Raw genomic sequence first — 23991 nt, 5'->3', positions numbered from 1 at the left:
CTTTTGTGAGCAGTGGGTGGGTGGTGGGCGAATTACGAATGCGGTGATAATAATATTTTAACCCAAACAACGACAGGGTTGCATCGTTCCGTACCCAAACGATTTTGAGGCAAGAGAAAGTTGAATCTAAATTCGATTATTATTGTAGTGTATGTAGGTAATGTGTGCGTTGTTGAATGATGAAAAATCGTTTAATTTGTGTAATTCTTTTTACAAAAATTTTAAGAAATATAATTATATAACAAAATAGAGTCAATAATATGACCTTGACGAGTTCTTAGCACTAATTTATATGTATGTACATACATACATATTTATCTATGCATTTACTCAACCACCCAACAATACACAACATTGCATTTTCCGCATTTTCAAATTAAAACCGCATTTATATGAAAACTTGAAAGTAGCCTTTATTCCTTAAGACATTCTTTGAACATGTCAACTTGTAGAAACAATTTACAAATTTACATGGCAGTGTTTAGTTTACGATTATAACTAGAACTTCAAAAATAAAATTACAATCCAAAACCACTAATGTAACCATTAATGTAGTCAGTATTTTGTTAGAAATTCAACATTTTTGAACACAACTTTGTTTTCAATCTGCTGCCTTTTAACGTTTTTGTATAAATAATAAAAAAAATATATGTACAAGCTATGAAAGAATTGTGCTATATGATATAGTAAAAGTTACAATTATCTTGCTAACTAAACAATAAATTATACTCCTCTCCTGAGTCCGCGTTAACTTATTATAAATATACATTTAACTAAACTAAAAATTTCTTAGTTAATAGAAATTAAATGAATATTGTTTAATGTGAGGTGATAAAAACAATTATGTGTATGAATCATGGCAGAACTTGAAATTAAGAAATTAATTGGCTTTCCTTCCATTTTTTTAGCAGATCACCGCGTTTATATTTATGAGTGGGCAGTGGCAGTTCATCATTAATTTTACGTAAGTTAAATATGTCAAGTCCTCCGAGACCTTTTCTTTGAGCGGGTGCAGCCCAAAGGTCACCCATAGATGGCGCTTGACAGGCGGGAGGTGATGTCAAACCACAATTTACTGTTAATGGAGTCACCAACTGCGGGTTAGTCAACAGCGAAGGGCGTGGGGAGAAAGCCGAACGACTGCCAGCGTCAATTGGCTGAAAGCTCCTTGTGGCTTCTGAAGGATGCGCCGCATTGTCGTTACTTTCGTTGCTGAATGAGTTCTCACGTGACATATTTAATCGGTCGTTTTGAGACTCGAACCCCGATGATTGCGATGAAGCGCGCGATAAATTCTCTCCAATTGTGGTCATTGTTTGCCGTGGTTCCGGAAAATTTTTGTTAAGTTGGTTCAAACTTCCGGTTGATAACCAGGACGTGGCAGGCGTTTGTGCAATACAAGTGGTGCTGAACCGAGATGGCGTGATTAAATTTGTCGAAGCAGGACGCTGATACACCGTGTTACTGGACAATGAAAATGGCGAGTGTAATCCACCAGAATTTCCAGAGAAGTTGCGCTGGCTCATTGGTACCCCGATGCGATACTGACCATAGAAACCGTTCTTTTGCGTTGTTAAATGCGCATTCGATTCTCCATTGAAGGATGCATTTAATACTGAAGCGTTTAAGCCATTTCTTAAGTTATTACCACTTTGACCAAACATCGGTGACCGCGCACGTTCCAGGTTATTTATGTCCACATTTGAACCAAAAAATGGAGCACGTGCGGTCAATGTGGCAGATGAGAGCGCCGAGTGGAATTCTCCAATGGACGACGCTGCATAATGAGGCCGAACTGAGTGTGCACTAGGTTGCAGATCGAAGTACGAAGATTTGTAGGTAGAGTTGGGAGAAACCTTTGTATTTGTTCCGTTGTGTAAAGAACGAGTTGATGAAGTAACCGGCGATTTATATAGCTGCGCCTTCTGCTGGGGCGATGGTCGTCCTAGTGTTGAAGGTGAACGAACGGTGCTTGCGCTGCTGCAATTGAATTGTTGACTTAACATGCTAATTGTGTCGTCATCGCTTAAGTAGTCCTCGGAATAGATCTTATGAAAGCTGGTAGCACTATTATCATGAAGTTTCGGAGAGACTTCAACTTCATTTGTCAATGAGAGAACAAGGGTTAGCGTTGACGCAATGAGCTAAAAGGAAGGAAAAGTAAATTTTTTAACAAAAAATAGTATACATAAATGTTATATAGAAATACCATTAGAATATTTGGCGGAAAGTATAATTGCTCATCTATTAGTCCGCCTGCAAATACGCTCCATAAGGTCAACAAAAATGTGAAACGTGTCAGTTTAAAACCATCAATTATTTTATAGCCGAAAGATATTCCTAGCAGCACAAAAGGATATGCAAGCACGTAAAGCGAAAAAAAACTAATGCGAGTGATTTGCGGCATCTTTAACCCAAGCGAATACATAAGCATCATGAAAATTGTGCGCGAAAGTAGTTTACACTTCTCCAACAATGGATGCGCGCCAATTTGAGTCAGGTATGCGGTTAACACCCGACACAATGCCAACGCATGTGAAATAGCCAAAAACAGCTGCTCTCCGACTCGTTCTCCTAAAACTGATGTGAGATGCTCGCGCGTCAATGTCGGCAACATGCAGAATAAACAAAACAAGTTTAATATTGTCAATATGGTTGTGTGAAGCGAAAGACGGCGTTTCCAGTGCTGACACTGCACATGGCGGACTTGGCTGAAATGTGGTTGTTTCAGTGTTTCAGCACCTTTTATAATGAAATCAAGAAATTTCGATCCCAGAACCATTTTTTTCTTTTCATGAAGTACTTTTCCTAAATGACGTTCACATGTGCCACACAAGCGATATTGCTGTTCCAATTTTACTCTATAAGAAATAATGGAATTTAAGCAATTATGTGTATTCTTAAATATAGTAGAATTGCCTCACTTGAAAGCTTTGAGTTCTTCGTCGAAACGTGATTCTCTCTTTGGTTCAAATTGTGCCAACTTCTCCACTTTTAAACGTTGCGCCTCATTGCACTCATTACAAAACCCATTTTTGGGAACGCACAGCGCTGAGTCTGAAGAGTCATGTTCAGATGATTGATTAAGTCTTGCTATACCTGCAGAGGAATTACTGCAATCCATTTTTGAAAATATGTCACGGTTGTAGTCCCCATCTTTGGTGAATCCATTATATTGTTCACAGTGAGGACACGTCCAGCTGTTCGATTCTAAATAGGGTACGCGGGTATATTGATTGCAAAACCAGCAATTTACGCTAACATCGAATTTAGAGCTATAAATAATTTTTATAATTTCGTTTAATATGCGAAAATTTTGTTCAATGCTATAGAATAAATTAACAAATATTGGTATAGACAAAAATTCATTTTGACTATTGCAAAATTAAACCGGTTGAAGGAGGTTAGAAATTTGGTGTGCCCCAATTGAAAGCGATATTACCGAATTTTCACATATAATTTGTGCAGCAATAAAAGTCCCACAAATGCAAACGCCAGTATTGGAACCGTGCTCACCGCCAGCGACAGCAGCAGTTGATTGTACATTTTGTCAATTAATAAACTTTATACTTGTTTGCAAATATTTACATTAAACTTTTAACAAAATGCGCGCTGTGATTTGCAGCGCGTTCCACAATGTTTGTCACTTTTATTTTTACATTTGCCATAATAAATTCCCTCATACATGTGGTGAATATTGGGAAAGACCGCCAAAACACATTGATCCAGAAGTGGTTTGGCAGCACTGACGAATATCCAACCCAGAGCAGAGAACGCATAATATAGACAGAGAACGTTTATCATAGAGAAATTATGCTATGAATATCTCAAAACTAACTTCCCTTTAATCCTAGAATAATCTTATTCGAATCTTTATTCTAAATAGCTGAAGCTGCATGTGATTGTTAATAAAAATTAACACCAAATTTGATGAATGAGGGGTGGCAACATTTTAATTAATCAAAACAGCTGTCAAGGAGTTGACAATTCGCATGTTTTGGATGGTTTGTTGAATTCGTTTCACACGTGTTTTTACATTGGTGCATTGCTAATTTAAATTAATTTATACCATTATTTTGTATTAAAAACTAAAACACAATGCAGCACGACGATGTAAGACATCTTGTTATTATATAGTTGGTATTAAATAACATTATTTCTTTCTATTTACAGGTAGTGTGGAGCATTATAAACAAATCATTTTGTTCACATAAAGTCAAGTGAGTTCTACATAAGTAAAATTTCTAAGGGTTCTTAATGTCTTAATTCTATCACATTTTTTATAATAGAACCGATACACGCACCTTCTGTAGACATGAATACAATTTAACCGGTCTTTGTACTCGCCGAACATGCCCTCTGGCCAACTCACAGTATGCCACAGTTCGCGAAGAAAAAGGTATAATTTATTTATACATAAAGACTGCAGAAAGAGCGCATATGCCAAACAAATTGTGGGAGCGAGTTAAACTATCACGCAACTTCGAAAAGGCACTGGAACAGATCAATGAAAATCTAGTCTTTTGGCCAAAATATATGATTGCGAAAAACAAACAACGGTTTTTGAAAATTACACAGTATCTCATACGTATGCGTAAACTTAAGCTACGAAGACAGAAACTGATAGTACCCCTATCGCGTAAAATCGAGAGAAGGGAAGCACGCCGAGAGAAAAAGGCTTTGATAGCTGCGAAAATTGATAACCATATTGAAAAAGAGTTGTTGGAACGTTTGAAAAGCGGCACGTACCAGGATATATACAATTTCCCACAAACTGCATTCAATAAAGCGTTGGAAGCGGAAGAAGTGGAAGATGAAGAAGCGAGCGACGAAGAAGAGCAAGAAATCGAAAAGGAAATGGAAGTTGACGAAGAGGTGCGCCGTGAGTTACTGGATGAAGAATTCGTGGAAGCCGATTCCGATGAGGAAGACGATGATGATGAGGATGCGAATAGTGATTCGGGAGAACGAGAAGAAATTGAAGTGGACAGCGATTTTACGGATTCAGATAATGATGGGGATGCTGACGATATTGAGGTGAGTGATATTCCTAATATAATATTATATAAGCATATGTTCTAATTCATGCTGCAAGGCCAATAGTATAGCGTCTATGAATAATTAGATTGTTTTGCTACACTTTAAATATGTAATCGATTCAGTTTTTGCGGTTGCTATGCGCATTCAATTTATTAGCTCTATCATTCAAAGTATCATTCTCAATTAAACAGTTGTCTTTAAAAATTAAATAAAATTAATTTTTTATTTAACTTTGTAATTATATCTTAACACACAACACTTTCTCTCCCCTCCTAATCACCAATACTGTTAGCGTTAATCTGAAGTGGTTGCTTAGATCGTATTGCATTTTGATATATGATAAAACATTTCGTACCTTATTTCCGCGCATCGTGCTGTTGTCATTACATTTATAAACATTCAGAAAAAATAAACGCTTTAGTATGCCAAGCGCTTTCATTCTGATTAGCTCGTTGCGCGGTAATAAGAAGTGTTTTGGAAGACTGCAACAGTTATTGCGTGAGTGGCTGAATAAAAACAATTGGATTTTCAAAAAATTTCTAACACCATAATTATAATGTCAAGCATAATATTTGTGATCTTAGTTTATGTCGCGCATGTGCAACTCAGATACTCCGATATCAAAAAGTAGTTAGAAACGGTTGAAACTTAGTTATAGCGTGATCATTTATAAGTTTAAAATAAACGCTTTGTGTAATAATTAAGTAGTAGTGTGTACTTAATGTGCGCCGTCAGTAGTAAATAATATAGTAGTGTAAAAAGCAATAAATTGTTGAGCGTACGACCTTGTCGTCGATCAAAGTTGAAAGTTCTAGCTTAATTAAAAAAAATTATTAAAATATTCACGAATCATACGATTATGTATATAATAAAAATGTTGAACCAACACATAAATAATTAGTGTAGTGCTTGTGTTGCTCATAACATAATAAATAATTTTGAATTACAGTTTAAATACAAAACTTATTTACTTTTTTGCATGCAATACAGGATACACCAGCGCCCGGTGCCTTTGTACGTGCTCCAGCAAAGTCAAGTAAAAAAGCGACCTCGGACACGGCGAGCAGCAGTAAAGCAGCGACACGACGAAGCAAGAAACCTAAAGTGGAAATCGAATATGAAATGGAAAGTGAAACTGCTGCAGAGAGGCAAAGGCTACATAACTAAGGTATATGTACGACGCTACGTCAACCTCCGAATCCTTTTGTCGGTTGCTCCGGTAAATTTTCGCTGTGCACGGGAAGTGGTTGCATTAACTGTAGTAATGCATTTTTTAAATCAATTTAGTGGTATAGTTATGTATGAAATAAAAATATGGCAATTAAGTGCAAAATTGAATTTTCATATGTATTGGTCTCGTATTAACAATCTGTGTTAGTGCATTGTACCGGTCAAAAACCAGTTCTTATTTGAACTGCCTTAATTGTGAATACGTATTTGTTAATTATTCAGAACGATATTCATTCTTAATCACAAAACAGTGTAAGTCATGAGAAAAAAGCAAAACCAAACAAAAACGCCGATTGATACTGACCTCAACATTGTGATCGTCTCATTACATACATATGTACACATTTGCAGTTTAATTTTTTATCGGAGGGATAGCTATAGGTGTTGTGTATTAATATGTGTTCAAAGTAATGTCTCCATAAAGGATTAAACACCGCCGATATATTTTATATTGAAAGTGGAATAATATTCAAATTATAATGCTTATTAACACGAATTTAGTTTCAATGTCAAACCTAAAAACTTTTTGGCGGGCATTTAAATTCTAAACAGTTAAAAAGGCTAACAATGCTATCGAAAAAAATGATATACTGTATAGTTTTTGAATAGTTTTAAAATTTTTTCAACTAATATCAGAAACAATATTCTTTGATCCATAAGTCCATAGGTATCGCTCACATTGTAAAAGCTTTCAAGATTTATCAACAAAAAACTTAAGAAAGTACTTAATTATGAGAATTTCTTTTAAATATCTCTATATACAAACGTGACACATTGCAACCGAGTTTATTTTTCAATTAAAAAATCTTGTTGCCGCTAATTACACAAAGCCAAGCTTTACGCCAGCATTCCCCAAACAATATACGTAAATACGTCGAATGTGTACATCGTCCATAAATACTTACAGTTAGACTATGTAGGGGATCAGCGCCTTATGAAATAAATAATAGTCTTTTGATTTTCTAACATTTATTGTTTAAAGTGTACACGTCCATTCGCTTCCATTTACAAAAGTAACTGCATTTGCATTGGCAGTTTATTATCTATGCGGAACTGGCATTCACTTCCAACACAAACTTCAAGAAATTCTTATTACTACCTTCTTATCACTAAGTTTAATTAAAGTGTTAGTGGCCAAAATTAGAGTTTCAAATACTTCAAAGTTCAGTACGTTCAGTTTCTGAAACAGCTAATCCGTTGTTGCAGTAAGCTGCAGGATATTGAGAAAAGTAAATATTATTTCTTTATAAATGATTACATAAATATTTAATTCAAAGTTGTAGCAAAAATACAAAAAGTGTTCTTGTCAATTGTGTTTACTGTAAGTTTTGAAGATGAAATTAAATGACTGGTTCTTTTCTACAGTGCTTTTCGAGTAGCGTTATCTGTTGCAATGACTTTAAAGCCTCGATTGATTGCTGAAGCTTTGGACAAACGTATTTTACGAGTTTACAATAGTTCAAATAAAAATTAATTACATAACGTATTAATTTACGCGTAATTGCAATAGGTTTTATTATAAAACCTATTCCTTTCCATTCGTATTGCAATTATAAGTTGCTAACAGCTGTCACGCATTCCGTTTACCACATCAATTCGAATTGCCTGCCGCTTGCCGCAGCAGCACGTATATCTTTTCCTTGATCCACTCCTTATTGTAGGGTGCATAAGTATTTGTCGACTTTTGATAGACGAGGCAACTGATATCCGCCAACTGATCAACAAAGTCAAATAATTGACTGATATCGTATGTAATTGTTGGTGTGTTGGGATTGCGCCTTTTCAGGTGTTCTTCGTAGATTTTGCAAACACCCTCCATACACTCATTTACACTCTCGTAGTCGCTGTAGGTGCGTGTTTCAGGGCGAGAAGCAGGCTGCACCAAAAGAATTGTATGAGACATGTTGGTTCTGCGGCAGTGTTATGTCAGTTTAGCAGGAAGAAGGCTCTAGAAGCGATGTGCTTTTATCCAAATGTCCGCAACAAGGCAATTCTCGACCGGCGCTGTGACCCTGGTACGATATATTTTTGCTCAAAAATTTGTGGTTGGTGCACGTTTTTTCACTACAATTTCAAACGTTGTGAGTTATATGCACAACAATAAAAAAATAGTGAAGGGTTTTACTCACGTTATATTCCTATTTAGGGTGCAAATTCTGTTTTTAATATTTATTTCACTGCTATATGATATTCGCGAGCAAGAATTATTTTTCTGATGCTGTCAAACTTAGACGGCTTCCATAGAAATACCATTGTCCTTTTCTTACACACAAATGCCGTGACGAAATGCCAACCGACATACCAGCGAGCTCTTTCTAGCTTACTGCATAGACGTGAATCCACATGGAAATAACGAGTAGAGGAAGTAGCGAGTGAATGTATAGTGTTGTGTAAAAGAAAAGAAAATAAACCGATTACAACAAAAGTAAGCGGTTACTAAATCTGGTTTTGGTTCCCAAGATAGTCGGGTCTAAATAACCGGAACGCAGCCAGATTTTTATCCGATTAAGGAATGTCAGCTTTGTACCATTCCTTCATATTTCTTCAGGCATGTTTCTGCCACTACAGCAACAACAACTACAAATAAATATGTTTTAATTTGATAATCACATTTTCAAATTATAATTCTTTCTTTATTTTGCGAAAAAAGTACGCACTTTAAATTTTTGAGCTGTTGAACTGGCAAATATCTAAAAAACTATTAGTCTCCCGCGGTTATATGTGTGCATGTATGTATATACAAATATCTGAAAAACTAATAACCAATACCCATTTTAACCGTGATTTGTCGTACGGTATTCTAAATCCCAGTCATATTTGTATCTACGCGTCAATAAACTATCAAATAATTTTCTTTGGTATAGTTTACGGAAGAAATTGTAAGGTCATATCAAATGGATTTATATATTGAAATTGAGATACAATTTTTTCACCACTGCTTACTAAATGATCCATCTCGCTCTCTCACTAATATCTAATAGTATATGATCCAGCGATAATGAAACACAAGATAAGCTAACGAATGATCATTGAGGTGAGTTACGTTCAGGCAAAAGTCAACATACCATCAGCTGACTTTTGTTTGACCAGAGAACATGAAGACGTAAAAACGTAAAGGTATCGGAAAACATATGAGAAACGCCATAGTCATGATTATTGTGCGCTGATTGCGAGAAAAACATAACAAAATAATAGATCGCGAAATGTCGGTTAGTTCACTTTGAATAGCAAAAATGTACATCAAAGTTTCAACAATAGCACATTTTGCAATAGTGTAATATAGTAGTAATCGCGATTGAATGTAATATTAATTGTAGAGCTTAATTTATGAAAAGAGTATTGTGAAACGCGCTGAAAGCCATCAGTTGATGATTAGTTGCTCTGTGATAATATCGCTGAAAAATCTAATAAGAAGTGAAGGAAGCGATTTGGTACACGTGAAATTATTATCAATTGGTTTGTGAGCGTGCGTCTGCTCCCTGACCAACAAAGTGTTTGGTTTATGAATTACGCGTGTGCGAATGTTATTTTTGCGCTCGGAGCATTCTGGAGCTGCCTTAGAAGCTTTTATTCATATTCGTATTGTAATCAATTGATCGCATATCGATAACGAGCTAAACTATTTGTTTACATGCCTCCTTCCAGTTGGAAAAAAGTAGCTCTTTTTGTTAATTGCGAGAACGAGCGAAGCGATCGCTTCATTTAGCACTTGCGCATGTCCACATACATGCATATGTTTCAGTGATTTTTGTTTATATTTTGATGACGTTGCGCTTGCGGTAGCGCTGGCGTCGTCTATATTACACACCGTTCTGATTGGACTGCAAATTCATTTCACTGCTGCTCTTGCTTTTGTTTACTCATGTACATGTGTTTTTTTTTGTGTAATATCGGTGTTTGTTTGAGATCGGGTTCATGCTATGAAAATTCAAGGTTCAATGTTTTCAACGTCTAATACGAAAATAAAGGTAAAAATGTCTATGACATTACTTAAGAATATCACAACGCACCCAGCGAATTGATTTATACTATATCAAACATAGTATTTTTGAGTTGTTGGTTGTGGGTTTTGGCTAATTTTTGTATTCTTGTAGTTGCCCAGTGACTCCACCGCTCCCACTTTGCGTTGCCTGCTAAATGGGCCACTGAATTTTACCAACGCTGAACATCGCATAACTCCGGTGCACGATGTTGTTTTCCTCGATGAAATAGACCCGGACATAACCCCCCTCAATTATCGTCCAATACCAACATCTCCAGAAGCAACATCACCTGAAACGGAGAATGGATTTAATGGCACTAATGGATTGGACATCACTGGTCAAGGGTAAGTTCCACACTATATAGATATGTATGCATGTACATACATACATACATATGTACATATGTATGTATTTTAATTTTGAAATTTCTTTGCTTTTCTGCCAGAGAAGGCAATATTTTTGAACATTATTAAAGTACATTTTTCATACCAATTTTAATTGAGATGCACAGCAATATTTCAATTCGTGATTGGTGAACTCGCGTGAATTAAAGTGCGAGTTAAATGTCGGTGTTTGATAGCTGACAATCAAATTTCATTCATATGTTCATAGATATTATACATATATTTGCTATACATACAGACATCTGTTTTATAGTACACATTTGACGTCAGAGATGTCAACCACACGTGCTGCTCACCGTTCCGACCGGCATAGCAATGCACTTTGCGTCGGTGATTTACCTCCCATGTAGCCAGTCAGCAAAGTGCTGTAACCCAATGCAATGTGCGTTGTGCGCTCAAAGGCTTACGAAAATCACAAACGCAACTAGCAAATTCGCACATACGAGTACATGCATACATACACACATATGTACATATACATATGTTCACTTGCTTATGTACATAATAAATTCGAGTTCGTGATTCGTTTATCAAAATTGCGGCCGCTTACCGCATTCCCACCGAATGAATCCGCCGCATTCCGTCGATATTGAAGCAAGAGTGCTGAGCGGTGGGGTAATGCCGCAGCCGGTGTTTGCATTAAAAATTGCTACTTGCTTTCAAGGTCAATCGCAGGTAGCTGGTTGCTTGCTCGATCAATAGCGCAAAATTGGGTGTGAATAAGCTAACCACTTGCCACCGCACGAAAATCAACTCTGCGATTTTGCAAAATTTCTTGCCTTAAAACATTCGCTTTTATGATTTTGTTTAATAAGCTCTTATAAAGAGCCGCTGGACGCGTATTTTGTTTTTTTTTGCCAATTCGCTTAACAGCTGCTGGCCTTGTCGTACTGCTTGCTACCTTCTTTTGTCAGTGATTGCGGAAGCTTATTTCCATATGATTTATGAACTAAGTCATACCTGACCAATTTGTTTTGTTTACATTTCATACGCAAAGGCTTGAAAAGTGAAAACACGAGAGTAATTAAATACTTAGGTCTACATCTGTAGAAATATGTTCTTTGTGAAGCTTAAATCGACTTAAACAAAATTGTATATTTTACTAAAAATGCCAATCTGACATACATATCTTTATTCAAACTTGAGTGTATTTTTAGCTTCCGATGCTAGGTATGCACTTATTTACGGTAGATCGAGTCTCGAACAAGGAATGTAAAATATCAACATTAACTTAAGTCGACTTGGGCTATTTTACGTGTTGTCACCAACATATACTTTGACATTTCAATTAACACAGAACATAACAGCCGTGCAAACCGCAAGGTTGCCATTTGAGGTTTGCTTAAACAATTAACGCCACTTAAAGTTTAATAAAATTATCATATATGTATAAGTGTATATGTATATGTATATCCTCTCCCTAATTAAGTCGAAACAAATAATATTTCATATGTGAAAGGTTTCTCCTAATAAATTGCCTACTTAAAGACCTTGTTAGAGTTCATTTGAACGTAGTCTCTGGGGTTTGATCTTCAACGTTCATCTCTTGCTTGAAAATGAGCCCGACCTTTATGCTTTCGGATAAAAAGACAGGTTAGTAGAATTTTTTCCAAGAATGATTACATGCTGGCTGGTAGACCAGTACCACCTGCCTGCAGAATTCTGTTCCCACGACAGTCGAGTCTACGTAACCGGAACGGACCCGACTTTTTATCCGGCCAAGGACTGTCAAATCGGAAGAATGCTGCCGCTACAAAAAAACCACCTACCCATCAGCGACCACTTACCGGCCCTCTAAAAAGGCCTGGTAAGCCAGCTTGTTCATATCAAAAGTCTTTGTCGCAGATTTACCGAGTTTCATACAAAATTTAATCGCGTACCTCTGCTCTAACGAACGCTTCATTTTCGGTTTGCACCACTCTGTTCTGACTCTCTAGATGCTCGGAGACAACTGACCAGTCGCTCGTTCATTAGCTAGGAACGCCCTCTACCGAATCCAGTCAATGCGTGCACGCTTCGAAGGACAGTCGCGGCGGAAGAAAATCAGTCCTTTCCGTAGTATTTTGATGGGGCTGTCTTTAACAGTCGACTGCGCGGAAGGTCATTTGCAAGGTTTAGTTGATATTGTGGTCTTAAAGATGTTCGCATCTGCGGAGTATCTACCAAAACAACATGTGAGTTCTGTATTTAGATACGTCTATTTCATTTGCTTCCTCTCCAACATCTTTGTATTTGCCTTTTTCGCCTGACAAAGAGTATTTGCCTTCGAGCTCTGTATGAGCATTTTGTTTATCCTCTTCGAAGTAGTCAGCATCAATGAAAATATTGACAGCAATTTGTCCTTGACATTGACACTCAATCGACTTTACACAAACAATTACAGGCACTTAGTGCCAACGAGTGAAATGGCAACAACGCCATTCCACTCGAAGCTATCAAGTGATCTCGCGCCAGCTGCGACAAGAACAATAACTGCGGAAAGTCACCACCAGGCCATGTGTTTAACTAAGCCGTTCGTTGACGAGTCTGGCATCGGCTCCGACCGCTGTCCACATAAAGGCTGCCAGCGCTGACGCATGGAAGCAGATAGCGGCGGGAAAAACAAATAATTGACATTAATTTGATTCTCATAAATGGCAGTGAGGAAATCTTTTTATGTTTGTATGTGTGTACTTGCTTTTGTTGGTGTCTTAATTGTAGCTCCGTGTTATCGTTTATTCGCGCTCGCATCACCACGGCTGGGCCCAGAAAACACCAGCAGGCGGCGGTAGCATCAATTAAGTATCCCAGCTAGGCACCTCACTGTCCGCGGGGCTTAATCGAAACACATTAACGGGTTAAAATGTCAATGTCGTCAAGCCAACAGCGCTGCTAAGTAACGATGACTGCGGTGACGACAAAAACAGTTGCTTATAAAACTTAGTCGGCGAAACACAACAACACATACATACACACTCGTACTCATGTATCCCCCGATGAAGTCTCGTGGTCGCGTGCAAGCGAACTTAAAACTGTCGTTTATCGCTGTGCTTTGTTCGTTTGTATTTTGTCCGCTTAATAGTATTTAAATGACTTGTGCGCTTACTCACAGCAAAAAAGACAACAACAATCCACAACTGGAATCACACAGTCGCGTGCATTTGCTCACATTTCCGAATTTATGAATGAATGCCACATTCGCGCGCTTATTGACACAGACGCTTCGTCTTATCAGTCGACCGCGCGGAATTCAGTAACAACCAGCTATACTCACACACATGCACATACACCCTTTCCGTCGGCCACCCGTTGATATAGCTAATTGCACGCTGCCGCTGGGGCTTATTGGTGCTCTGCTTTGAATACCAATTCGATTTACCGTTATCTTTTCCCATAAATCCATTAATATTCATGGCAGTGATTTTTTGCTGCTCCGTGTTTATTTGTGTTTTTTCCTTTAGTTTTTTGTTTTTTGATGTTTCCCCGCCGGTTTTAACGACGATGGGGGTTGTGTTGGAAGTGTAGCTTATTCGATTTTTATTGTCGCGCGATTAGCTATAATTTGGTAAATGCCTTAAAGTTAATTATAGGTTATACATTTGTATATTTAAGATCTAAAACTTTATTCTTCCGTTTTTTTTCAAGATTTGAATGATTAATAAAGAAAAGCACCACGCTCTTCTGATCTCACCAAATACAGGGCATTACCATGTCTTAGTGGATGTACTTCTTTACCATTGATTTGGATGTCTTGCCAGGTTCCATATACATATGATTTTTGGCGTTTAGGGTTGTAATAATGGATCCATTTTTTATCATCAGTCGCAATCTGATGCAAAAACGACTTTTTTGTTGTGTTCAAACAGCAATTCTGACATTCATCGTCTATCAACGTATCTTGGTTTCTCTTCCTAGACATCTAATTTCCTGACTTCAATGTATCTGGCTGCTTTTAAACGTTTTTAAATGACTGCTTTAGTTACTACCAAATGTTCTACTTGCTTTGTTTGGCAAGAATCTTCAACGTGTAATGCTTCCAGTCCTTCACCTTAAAGCCAAGAGTACTACTTTTAAATCATGGCGACCCTTTTTAGCACATTCAATCAGCTAGAACATGGTGGCCATAAACTCCCATCAGAGTTCGATATTTCGGCTAAGGTTTCCTTTATATTAAAGTAATGAAAAGAAATCTCCATAAAAACACTCTTTCTGGCACAATGAAAAAATTATTATTGTTTACTCCCTCGGAAGTTACTGTCATCAATATTTTCTGGAACAACAATTGATGTAGAACGACCTTCTCGAAATTCGCTTGGAATGATCTACGACCTCGATTGATTTCACCATACCATCGATAAACACTGGTCATTAAAGAAGCGTTATCGTCAAAATTTGAATTGAGTCCATCTCTGCACTCTTGATGAGCTAATCCATGTCGGAAGTTGTAAAAATAATTGCGCGGTTTAATTCCATTTTTATTTTAAGAATATTTTAAGTTACTGTAGAGAAAAACGTTCCGAGTATGCATACCATAAAAAATGTTAAAATTTACGATGAAGTTGTGAGTTTCCAGATTGCAACACTAGTGTTGACAAATCCCGTAATATAAAAGAGAACCTACAGAATAGTTTTGTCCAACTGACGACTGTGTGTTCGTGCAAGCGGTAACTTCATTAAAAATTTAGATATCTTGATGAAATATATGTTCCTTGGCACCCACTGTCACGCCCACAAAACGCAATTAGAAGAAAATCTAAAATTTCATAATTATGCACTTATTTAAGATACAAAACTTTACTTTGATTAATTTTTTTTTAATGGTTCAATGTACATATCTTCCAAACCGTTAAAGCTAAACCAACCAGTCTTGCTGAGAAAAACCCTCTATGGAAACCACCTTTGGTTGGAATCCTATATCCGAGCTACATGATCAATTTCGACCACACTTGGTATATGAGATAACCCATACTTTCCTATCATACACTGTGAAAATGGGCAAAATCCGATGATAACCCCACCTACATACATACATACGTCTCATATAACAAACTTTAAAATTCTTAAAGAAAGCAAACACAAATCAAACATCAATGAAGTTAACAAGATTTTTCATTTTACGCCCAAAAATTGTCGAAATCGAACTGTAACTCTTCAAGAACCCAGACACCAAGTATTAGACCTTGGTGCATATGGCTGATTTTTTACTACTACTGTTGAAATTCCCTAGCTTTGATTCTTGCAAGTTACGAGAGTATAAAAAGTTCGGTTACACCCGAACTTAGCCCTTTCTTATTTGTTTTGTATCAAAAAAATATATCCTATCACTTCTAAGTCCTTCACTTAAAGATAGCATTACCAGTCAGTCGTTGGTCTCGAAGAGGCATTTATAGTTTTACATTTACATCGCAATTTATTTACGCTGCACATTTTTGGCTTCCAGCGCATTGACATTCAGTGATTCTCAGACTTTTTCTAAATTTACAATTCTATTTGTTGTTTTGCTCGTAATTTTCATATTACGAGTACATTTGCTAGTATGACAGAGCTTGCCTCTTAGATTTCTTAGGTATTCATAGTATAACTGTTATGTGCAAATCCGCTCAGTCACGTCAAAAAGTGACCGCATTTGTGTACACATTCGCTCACGTGATTATTTACGTCGCATTAAGCTAACTACTTAATTATTGGGTCTTCGAGAATATAACCATTTTTATATACATATACTCGTATGCCCCAATGTTTATTGTACAATATTTGTATGTCGAGGTGTGTATGGCTGGACGAATTGAATTCGTAAATGCGATTAAGGTCAAAGAGGCATCACTTGCATTTTTTATAATATATGCTTGTATATATCTTAATTAGATATATAAACTATTGTCTAATGATCTCTAATTTCTTCTCAAAAGTTTTAGGAATAAAGAAACGCGTTGACTCTTTTCATTTTATTTGTCGAAGAAATTGATGCTCCTCCTTTGTGTAATACTTGAGGTTCCATTTTCCCCCTTGCATAAATTGCTTTGCCTTTCTTTTCTTCAAATAGACATACATATATGTTTTCACTTATCCAACAGGTTGGTTCCCTGACCTAGCCACACTTTACAAGTGTTCTTACACTTTTACCATTAGTAAATCGTGATTTCTTTGGGTGATATGCGAAAATGGGCGAAGGTGGATTAGAAGGTGCCAACATACCGTCTGACATATTTCGCTTTTCGTGACATTCTCTTTCCATTCCGCTGTTCGTTGTAAAGCTGAAAATCTGAATATTCGCGCTAATTCAATTAAGACCCAGTTCCAACCTTTGTGAGAAGCCCCACAAGAATGGTTGTCGACTCTGCTACGAGGTGAAGACGTGGCTTGTGACCACGCGTGAAAACAGTTGGCGTTCTTACGTGCGTTTGATTGGTTTCCGTGGCTCCAAAATCGCGTTTGGCAGGATTTTCGTGTGTTCTTATTCGAAAAAAAAACTAGAATAATAATTCAAAGGAATATAGAATAAAGAATAATTTGGAATAAATTACATTCAGGAAGATTTGATGAAATTCAATTGTCGGTCGCAAATTCTTTAGAAGACAGTTGAATTTGAGAAAATTTACGGTTTTGTGCTGCAAAAATATCTGAAGGACTTCGTTAATTTGAGTGTGTTTTCCAATAATTTAGTAGTGCTTTTGTGGAAGAAACCTGCGAAATATCCGAAGGATTCTTAAAATACGAAATAATCAGATAAATTTCAATTCGAAATCGATGCTATTTTTTGACATTATAAATTTTTACACGCAAACTGGATTTTTATTGAATTAACTGTGTTACAAAAACAAAACAATCGAAAATGCCTGAACACTACGGCAATCGACGCGACGTCGAAGAGTACGAAATCGAAAGCGATGAGGAGGAGGACGAGATGCAAGGCGTCGGCAGGCGGGTGCAACCCAGCACCAGCCGTCGGCCGAGCATCAACGATTTCGAGGACATGGTGGACGATCCGAATTTGGAGGACGACGACGACGAGCTCGAAGTGGAGGAGTTGTAAGTGGTCAAATGCATATATTTGCATGTAGCTTTGTATGTGTTGTTGCGTTTTCCACTACAATGCAAATGAAATGATGGAAATGAATGTGCAATTATAGGCTTTGAGCTAATTGAATTAAAATACCATCGCATCGAAAAAATGTCGAAAGCCAGCATATACCCACACAAATATCGCATAACAGCACACACATACATATAATCACATAATACATGTTTCATACATTCGTTTTGTAATTTTGAATACGCTTCAGTGAATCGGCCTTTTCTCGTGGCCCAAACTCAGAGCAATAGAAACCGAAAATATTGGATAGTCGAAAAAGTCTTTTCGTATTTTTAATCAAACTTGAACTTTCTTTTTTTAGTCGACCACTTTTTGCCATTTTTTCGCTAGAAACATTATTTTATCAGTGTAAAACTATTCTGGTTTCTCTGCGAAAAACTGCGATAAGTAATTCTCACAGGCTTCTCTTGAAGGGAGTTCTGCATTGACCGAAACAAATGGTAGTCCGAGGTCAGGTCTATGTGGTGCATCAAAACTTCCAGGCCAAGCTCTCCCAGTTTTTGGCGAGTCATCAAAGATGGCTGTGATCTTGCGTGGAAGACGAAACCTTTTCTGTTGATTAGTTCTGGCCGCTTCTTTCGATTATTTGCTTCAATCTCATCAGTTGTTGACAGTAAAATGTAGAATCAATCGCTCGACCAGGCTGGGGCAGCTCTTAGTGGATGATTCCTTTCCAATCCCACCAAAGACTCAGTATAACCTTTAGAGGCATCAATCCTGGCTTTGCGTTTATTTGTTGAGCTTCACCACGCTTGGACCACACTTGGACCATGATCTTTTTCGCACATTAGTCGTATTTAATCTATTTTGCATCTCCTGTTACCATTCGCTTCAGAAATGGTTTTATATATTGATATATGACGCAGAAAATGACTATGGTTCATTCCTAAAATATTTCTACGTAAGCAAAACCCCGATCTAATTTTCATCCTCTACGAAAGTCTAAAAGAACATCGAACGATTAAATAGTTCCAAAACTCGATTCTTTTTGTGGATTCTTTCAAAATCACAATTAGTTTTGTTTTCAAAAATTTTAAGAATGGGATTTCTATTCTTCCTGGAGTTGGAGACCATTTTCTCAACTTCTTGTTTTACTTATCTTAATATACATATGTATATTAGTTGTCTATGGTGGCCTTCTTAGTTTCATTGATAAAAGATTATACCTATTCAAATTACTTGTGGCTATTTATTTCTTTCTTATGTAAATAGTGATTATTTAGGTTTCTTTCAAGGTTTTTCAACTAATGTCTTCCTGTTTGTGTTTTAATGAGTGAGCAGCCTTAACCTTCACAATTATATTTCCGGCAGAGAAAGAAAAAAAAGCTTTTGTAATTATTCGACTGAAAATTCACCGAAGAACTACAAAGCTATGGCTGTTTAACGGTGGAATAATTCTATTAAGTCTAGAACACAGGGTTTTTTTAGAAAATATCGCAAGAACGATTACAGTCCTTCGTCTGATTTAAATTTCAAAGTCAGCTCAAGATTCTCGAGGTTTTTGGAAGGTACTCATTTCTTTTGAATTCCTCAATTGAAAGATTGCCTAAGTTCTTGTCTTCTTCTTCTTTAGTGGCGTAGACAACGCTTACGCGAATATGGCCGAGTTAATAACAGCGCGCCAGTCATTTCTTCTTTTCGCAACGGGGAGCCAATTGGAGATTCTAAGCAAAGCCAGCTCCTTCTCCACCTGGTCTTTGCAACGGAGTAAAGGTCTTTCTTTCAGACCTGGAGTGTTTTCGTCAATGTCAATGTCGTCGTATATCTCATACAACTCATCGTTCCATCGAATGCTTTATTCGCCGTTGCCAAAGGGCATAAATCTTACGCAGAACCTTTCCCCCGAAAACTCGTAACTTCGACTCATCAGATGTTGTCATCGTCCATGCCTCTGCACCATATAGCAGGACGGGAATAATGAGTGACTTGTAGAGTTTGGTTTTCGTTCTTGTAGTTCTTCATTAAATTGTATATACGCAACTCAGATTAATATTTACAAATAGCGAAATGAAACTATCACCAAAGCATAGTCGTGCTTTACAATGCTTCGTGTACAACTGTAACCAAAAAGAAATCGTGAAAATGAGCAAAGCACTACACAATTGGAAAACTCACCAAAATGGCTCCGCACCTAAAGTGATCTCACTTCCAAGTTCAGGTATTTCTACGAGGCGTCAGCTTTCCCCCCAACGAGATTATTTAATTAATATTAACGAACTCGAGTGCGATTGTTTACTTGTTTCGCCCTCTGTTGGCGGTATCGTGGCACCAAAACCCGCCAGTCGCTTGACTTGCGAGTGACAGGCGACAAGCTGCTCGCTCCGCTACCTTTGTTGATGGGTGGACATTACGGTAAACAGGCAACTGGGGTTATTTACATTGCACCAGCTCATGGCAGGTGAGCAGGTGAGCGTAAGCGCTGGAATTTTTTGTCCGTGACAGTAAGTCGACTTATGGCAAGGTCATTCGTTAAGTCTGCAGAAATTCATTTCGTTTGCACTTATCCCTCTTCCAGCTCTCCTCTAGCTTTCTTTGGCTGTCCAATTGTGCGGCGAGTGTGTAAAATTATTTATGCATCATATGCACTTCGTCCGAGGGAACAAGTTTCATTAGTTACTTAATTTGCCCGTGCTTCTTCTTGTTTTCGCTTAGCCGCATTTGCTTCGCTTGCATTTTCTTCTAATGAAAATTTACATTCTTACTCCGGAGTCCGGACCTTAACCATCAGCGACTTAGTTGAGTTCGCTGGCAGCAATATTTGTTTCAATTTTGTTGTTGCAGCTGTTGTGGCATTTAATTTCGTTGTTGCGAATTGCAAGTGGCACACACAGACGCCAAGTTGCTACACACAACACTTATTTGTTTACACAAAATTTACATGAAGCATTTTGTAGTTGTTGTTGTTGCAGCATTCAGCATTAATTTCTCTCATTTCTTCGCAGCTTCCCTTCGGCGTTGTTGTTGGTGTGGAAATTCCCTCGGCTTGTAATTAGTGTTATTTATTTGTGTTAGTATTTCGCTTCGCTTGTTTTTCCATTTGCCGTTGTTTGGTTTTGATCTTGACCTTTCGTTAAGGTACTTAATTATGACTTATTATTACTTAAGTTGTTTTTGTTTTCTTATACATATATATATACATATATATTTTTTTGGCTGCGCATAAATTTGCCTCCTGCTGTGCCTATTGTTCATGTTGTTGTTGGTTGTTTTCTGTTGTTGGCCTGTTGTCCTTGCACTCTTCGAGTAGTTCGAGTGTCATAGTTGGCAACGCTTACCTTTTTACTTTCGGCTGACTGCTTCGCCGCCATGTCTGACACTTCTGGCGCGCGTAATTAATCATAATAATTTCGCAGTCTTGCATTGCTTTCGCATTACTTTTTGCGCACTTTTGCGCTCTCTGATTATTTATAGCGCAGCTGTTGCCCAAAAATGTTAGCAGGACGAAGACATGCTTTTCCATGTAGAACTATAAACAGGCTTAGAATATAGGTTAGGTTAGGATTAAGTGTATGGTAATTCAAAGCCAAGTTTTCCTCAAACCCCATTAAAATAGAACCGCTAAGAAAAATTGGTCAGTTGATCAGTCTTTCAGAAAGGAAATGATTTCACAGATGTTATACCCACCTGTAAGTATTTATTTTATTTAATTCTGCAAGGTGGGTCCAAATAGAAAGCACCTTAAGGGGTTACATAGGTTTCCTCGGGTAAAAAACAGTCTTTTCTCAAACTAAACATTTTATTATTATTTTTTATTGTTACAAACATACACTAATAACAAAAAAATTCTGAACTTTTTGGAAAAAAATATTTTAAACTCGGCCATTGCGACACCATTTCCGGTGACCGCTCGGAAATAAGATGCGCCCGCATCAGCAGGATAACCCCTCACAGGAACACGTGTTTTGGTTAAAACCTTGGACGATAGGAAAAAGAACTGAAAATTGGATTTTTGGCAGACATTTAAAAAAAAAATTAAAACTAAGCGACATTTTTTTTGGAATAGTTGTAATCGAATCGATCGTCCAAGTCTTTAAGAGTTTTATCTCAAAGTCCTTTGTATGTAAAATTTCATGAAGATAGGTTGTATAGTTCTCGAGAAATCTTACCAACAGACTTCAACCACACAGGTTCGAGAAAAACGCGTTTAAAGACGGCTCACTTAGCCTAGCTAGCCTCGAGCGCACATGTTCTCAAGGCTGTATCTCCGAAACTAATGCTCGGATCAATTTGAAAATTTAGGACAATAATCTAGAGGTGTTGTAGAATTTAATAAGACAATATAAAAATTGATTTTTTTAAACCCGTAAATCCATGTAACCCTTATAAAAAATTTAAATTCTGTCAATTATGGTTTGCATCTAACTATTTCTGCCGAACCAAAGTTAAAATTTATTTCGCCGGAGGCTTACACAATAATAATGTACAATATTTTTATTAATATTTTGTAGTTTACATACATACATAAATATAGTTTTCAAAGGTATTGAAACTTCGATCTCTAAAGCAGTTGCGATGAAACATAATATATAGTCTTATCCGCACATAACCTCAAATTTTGAATTTTTGAAATATGCGAATGACATTTATGCGTATATAGAACAATTTCCCTGCTGAATTTTAAGATTTTTTGTTGGTTTTCTGCAAATTGTCAGTGTCTTTATCTCGCTGTCTTTGATTGCAATTTGCTTTTGAGAACAACTTGCCATTATTTTTGAAATAATCAAAATTATTTCTTGCTTAACTTACTTACTTACTGCTTGTCTTGATCGCCGTACAACTAATTGCATGCGAAATATATGCTGTGCTCCAGTGCTAAATTTGCCTCTTTCCTTTCGTAATGCAGACCCGCTCCATTTGCATGTCTAAGTTGTTCGCCAATTTAGCTTCTATTTGCCTTTCAATTTATTATGTCACCAAAGGGGGTCGCTCGGGTCGCTGTAGACGACAGTGTAGCTCATCGCCTTGCTTCGTGCTACATGTTGCATTCTAGCGTGGGAGTGTGGGAGTGTGGCTGGCTGCCATTTGTTGCACGGTTGGTGGCCAAAAGCCAATATGTCATGCAGCCACACGGCATAACGAACCGAGTAACCACACCAAAGGCGACACTCGCCGTGGTTCAGACATATTTCACTTGCAAATTGTTTTTGCTATTTTTTCCGACAGCTGTTTAAACTTGTTCGGAACATTGTAAATGCTGTTGCAACTTCTTTTTCGCTTTTTACGCTTTCTGAACAGTTTCGTGCACTTACGCCGATCATGTATTTATTATTGTTGCTAGTGTTGCTGGGTGGAGGGAATTGCAAGTGGCATTAGCAGAAATTTATGGATTCCAATCGCGGAAAAGTGCGGATTTGGTCTCTGTTTTGCGCGCTTATTTTATAGCTTCTTTGAGTAGGAAGTATAAATTACAACTACAAAAACAAAGGCGCACAACCATTCCAGATATCCAGATGCGGGCATTATGCCATTACGACTTCAAGAGTTCTGCGCTCCAACGATGTGCTCATAAAACCATCAACCATATATGCGAACAAACACATCTGCACATCGTCATCGTCATCACCACCACATCACCACCACATCGCACTCATATCTCTCCATTTTTTGTTATCCTCATGCTCGCACTAATTTCGTAGCTGTTTTCCTTCGAGAATCCATTAAGTTTTTATTGCTGCAAAGTTTTTAACTACCGTACGATAACTAATAACCCATTTTTCTCTGTTCTTTTTCTTTGCAGCGAAGCGTAAGTGAAAATACTCGTTTTTACCTTCATTACTCGTATCAATAATAACCCAAATAATAAAATCGGTCGTAAATACAGTAAGCAAAACCGAGTTTATACGTGCGCTCGTAAACATGACAGTCGGACGTCAAGTGCTCTAAGCAGGCGATGTGAGATAATATCGAGCTTAAAAAAAAAGGCCGCTCAAATGCATTCGTGTTGTAGTGAAAATGTATTGTACTCGGTGAGCCAAATCATCTGCAAGTAGAGTGCATCATATGAAAAAGAAACTCATATAAATATTATCATTTATTTAAATATTGATATTCAAACTTTGTCTTTGACTTTGAGATATTTATTTTCAACATTTTCAGCTGCTGTCTTCTTGTTCTTCAATTTTGAAGAGGTTTTCGGAAGTAAAGAAGGGTTTCTCTTTATTATTTTACTCAAAATAATCTGTACATATTTTGTGTTCGTGGATTCAGGGCATGTCCACAACCGGAAAGATATCGAAGATAATACTTTAATTATTTATTAATG

At 37.2% G+C, this 23991-nt stretch overlaps 4 protein-coding genes across 8 annotated transcripts in view; 2 read left to right on the top strand and 2 right to left on the bottom strand.

Annotated features, from left to right (window-relative positions):
* Positions 1-387: 387 nt before the first annotated feature.
* LOC120775672 lies at positions 388-3641 on the bottom strand. The gene is made up of 4 exons (XM_040105950.1): positions 3443-3641; positions 2925-3275; positions 2210-2861; positions 388-2144 (listed from the first exon to the last, which is right to left on the bottom strand). The coding sequence occupies exons 1-4, from the start codon at positions 3544-3546 to the stop codon at positions 873-875; spliced, it is 2379 nt and encodes a 792-aa protein (XP_039961884.1). The 5' UTR covers positions 3547-3641; the 3' UTR covers positions 388-872.
* A 361-nt stretch (positions 3642-4002) lies between these two features.
* LOC120775675 (protein MAK16 homolog) lies at positions 4003-10453 on the top strand. 2 transcript variants are annotated; one of them, XM_040105966.1, is made up of 5 exons: positions 4003-4113; positions 4174-4220; positions 4290-5037; positions 6031-6208; positions 10365-10453. In XM_040105966.1, exons 1-4 carry the CDS (start codon positions 4099-4101, stop codon positions 6205-6207), a joined length of 987 nt encoding a protein of 328 aa, XP_039961900.1. In that variant the 5' UTR covers positions 4003-4098; the 3' UTR covers position 6208; positions 10365-10453. The 2 variants fall into 2 exon arrangements, with proteins under 2 accessions (XP_039961900.1, XP_039961899.1); XM_040105965.1 differs by lacking the exon at positions 10365-10453 and having other exon boundaries at positions 6031-6378.
* Positions 6126-23991, top strand: part of LOC120775670 (eye-specific diacylglycerol kinase) — a 242124-nt gene continuing 224258 nt past the window's right edge. The window contains exons 1-3 of one of the 4 annotated variants that reach the window (XM_040105949.1): positions 6126-6208; positions 10365-10597; positions 23467-23472. In XM_040105949.1, coding sequence (XP_039961883.1) covers positions 6158-6208; positions 10365-10597; positions 23467-23472 — 290 coding nt within the window. In that variant the 5' untranslated portion in view covers positions 6126-6157. Of the gene's footprint in view, positions 6209-9415; positions 10239-10364; positions 10598-17079; positions 17666-23466; positions 23473-23991 lie in introns of those variants that run through there. The other 3 variants (XM_040105946.1, XM_040105947.1, XM_040105948.1) reach the window with 3 other exon arrangements.
* On the bottom strand, positions 7223-8513 carry LOC120775680 (enhancer of rudimentary homolog). The gene is made up of 2 exons (XM_040105972.1): positions 8400-8513; positions 7223-8334 (listed from the first exon to the last, which is right to left on the bottom strand). The coding sequence occupies exon 2, from the start codon at positions 8171-8173 to the stop codon at positions 7862-7864; it is 312 nt and encodes a 103-aa protein (XP_039961906.1). The 5' UTR covers positions 8174-8334; positions 8400-8513; the 3' UTR covers positions 7223-7861.

The sequence above is a fragment of the Bactrocera tryoni genome, chromosome 4 (genome assembly GCF_016617805.1).
Source record: "Bactrocera tryoni isolate S06 chromosome 4, CSIRO_BtryS06_freeze2, whole genome shotgun sequence".
NCBI lineage: Eukaryota > Metazoa > Arthropoda > Insecta > Diptera > Tephritidae > Bactrocera > Bactrocera tryoni.
Note: the sequence above shows the minus strand (reverse complement) of the source record. Positions and strands in the feature narration are given on the sequence as shown.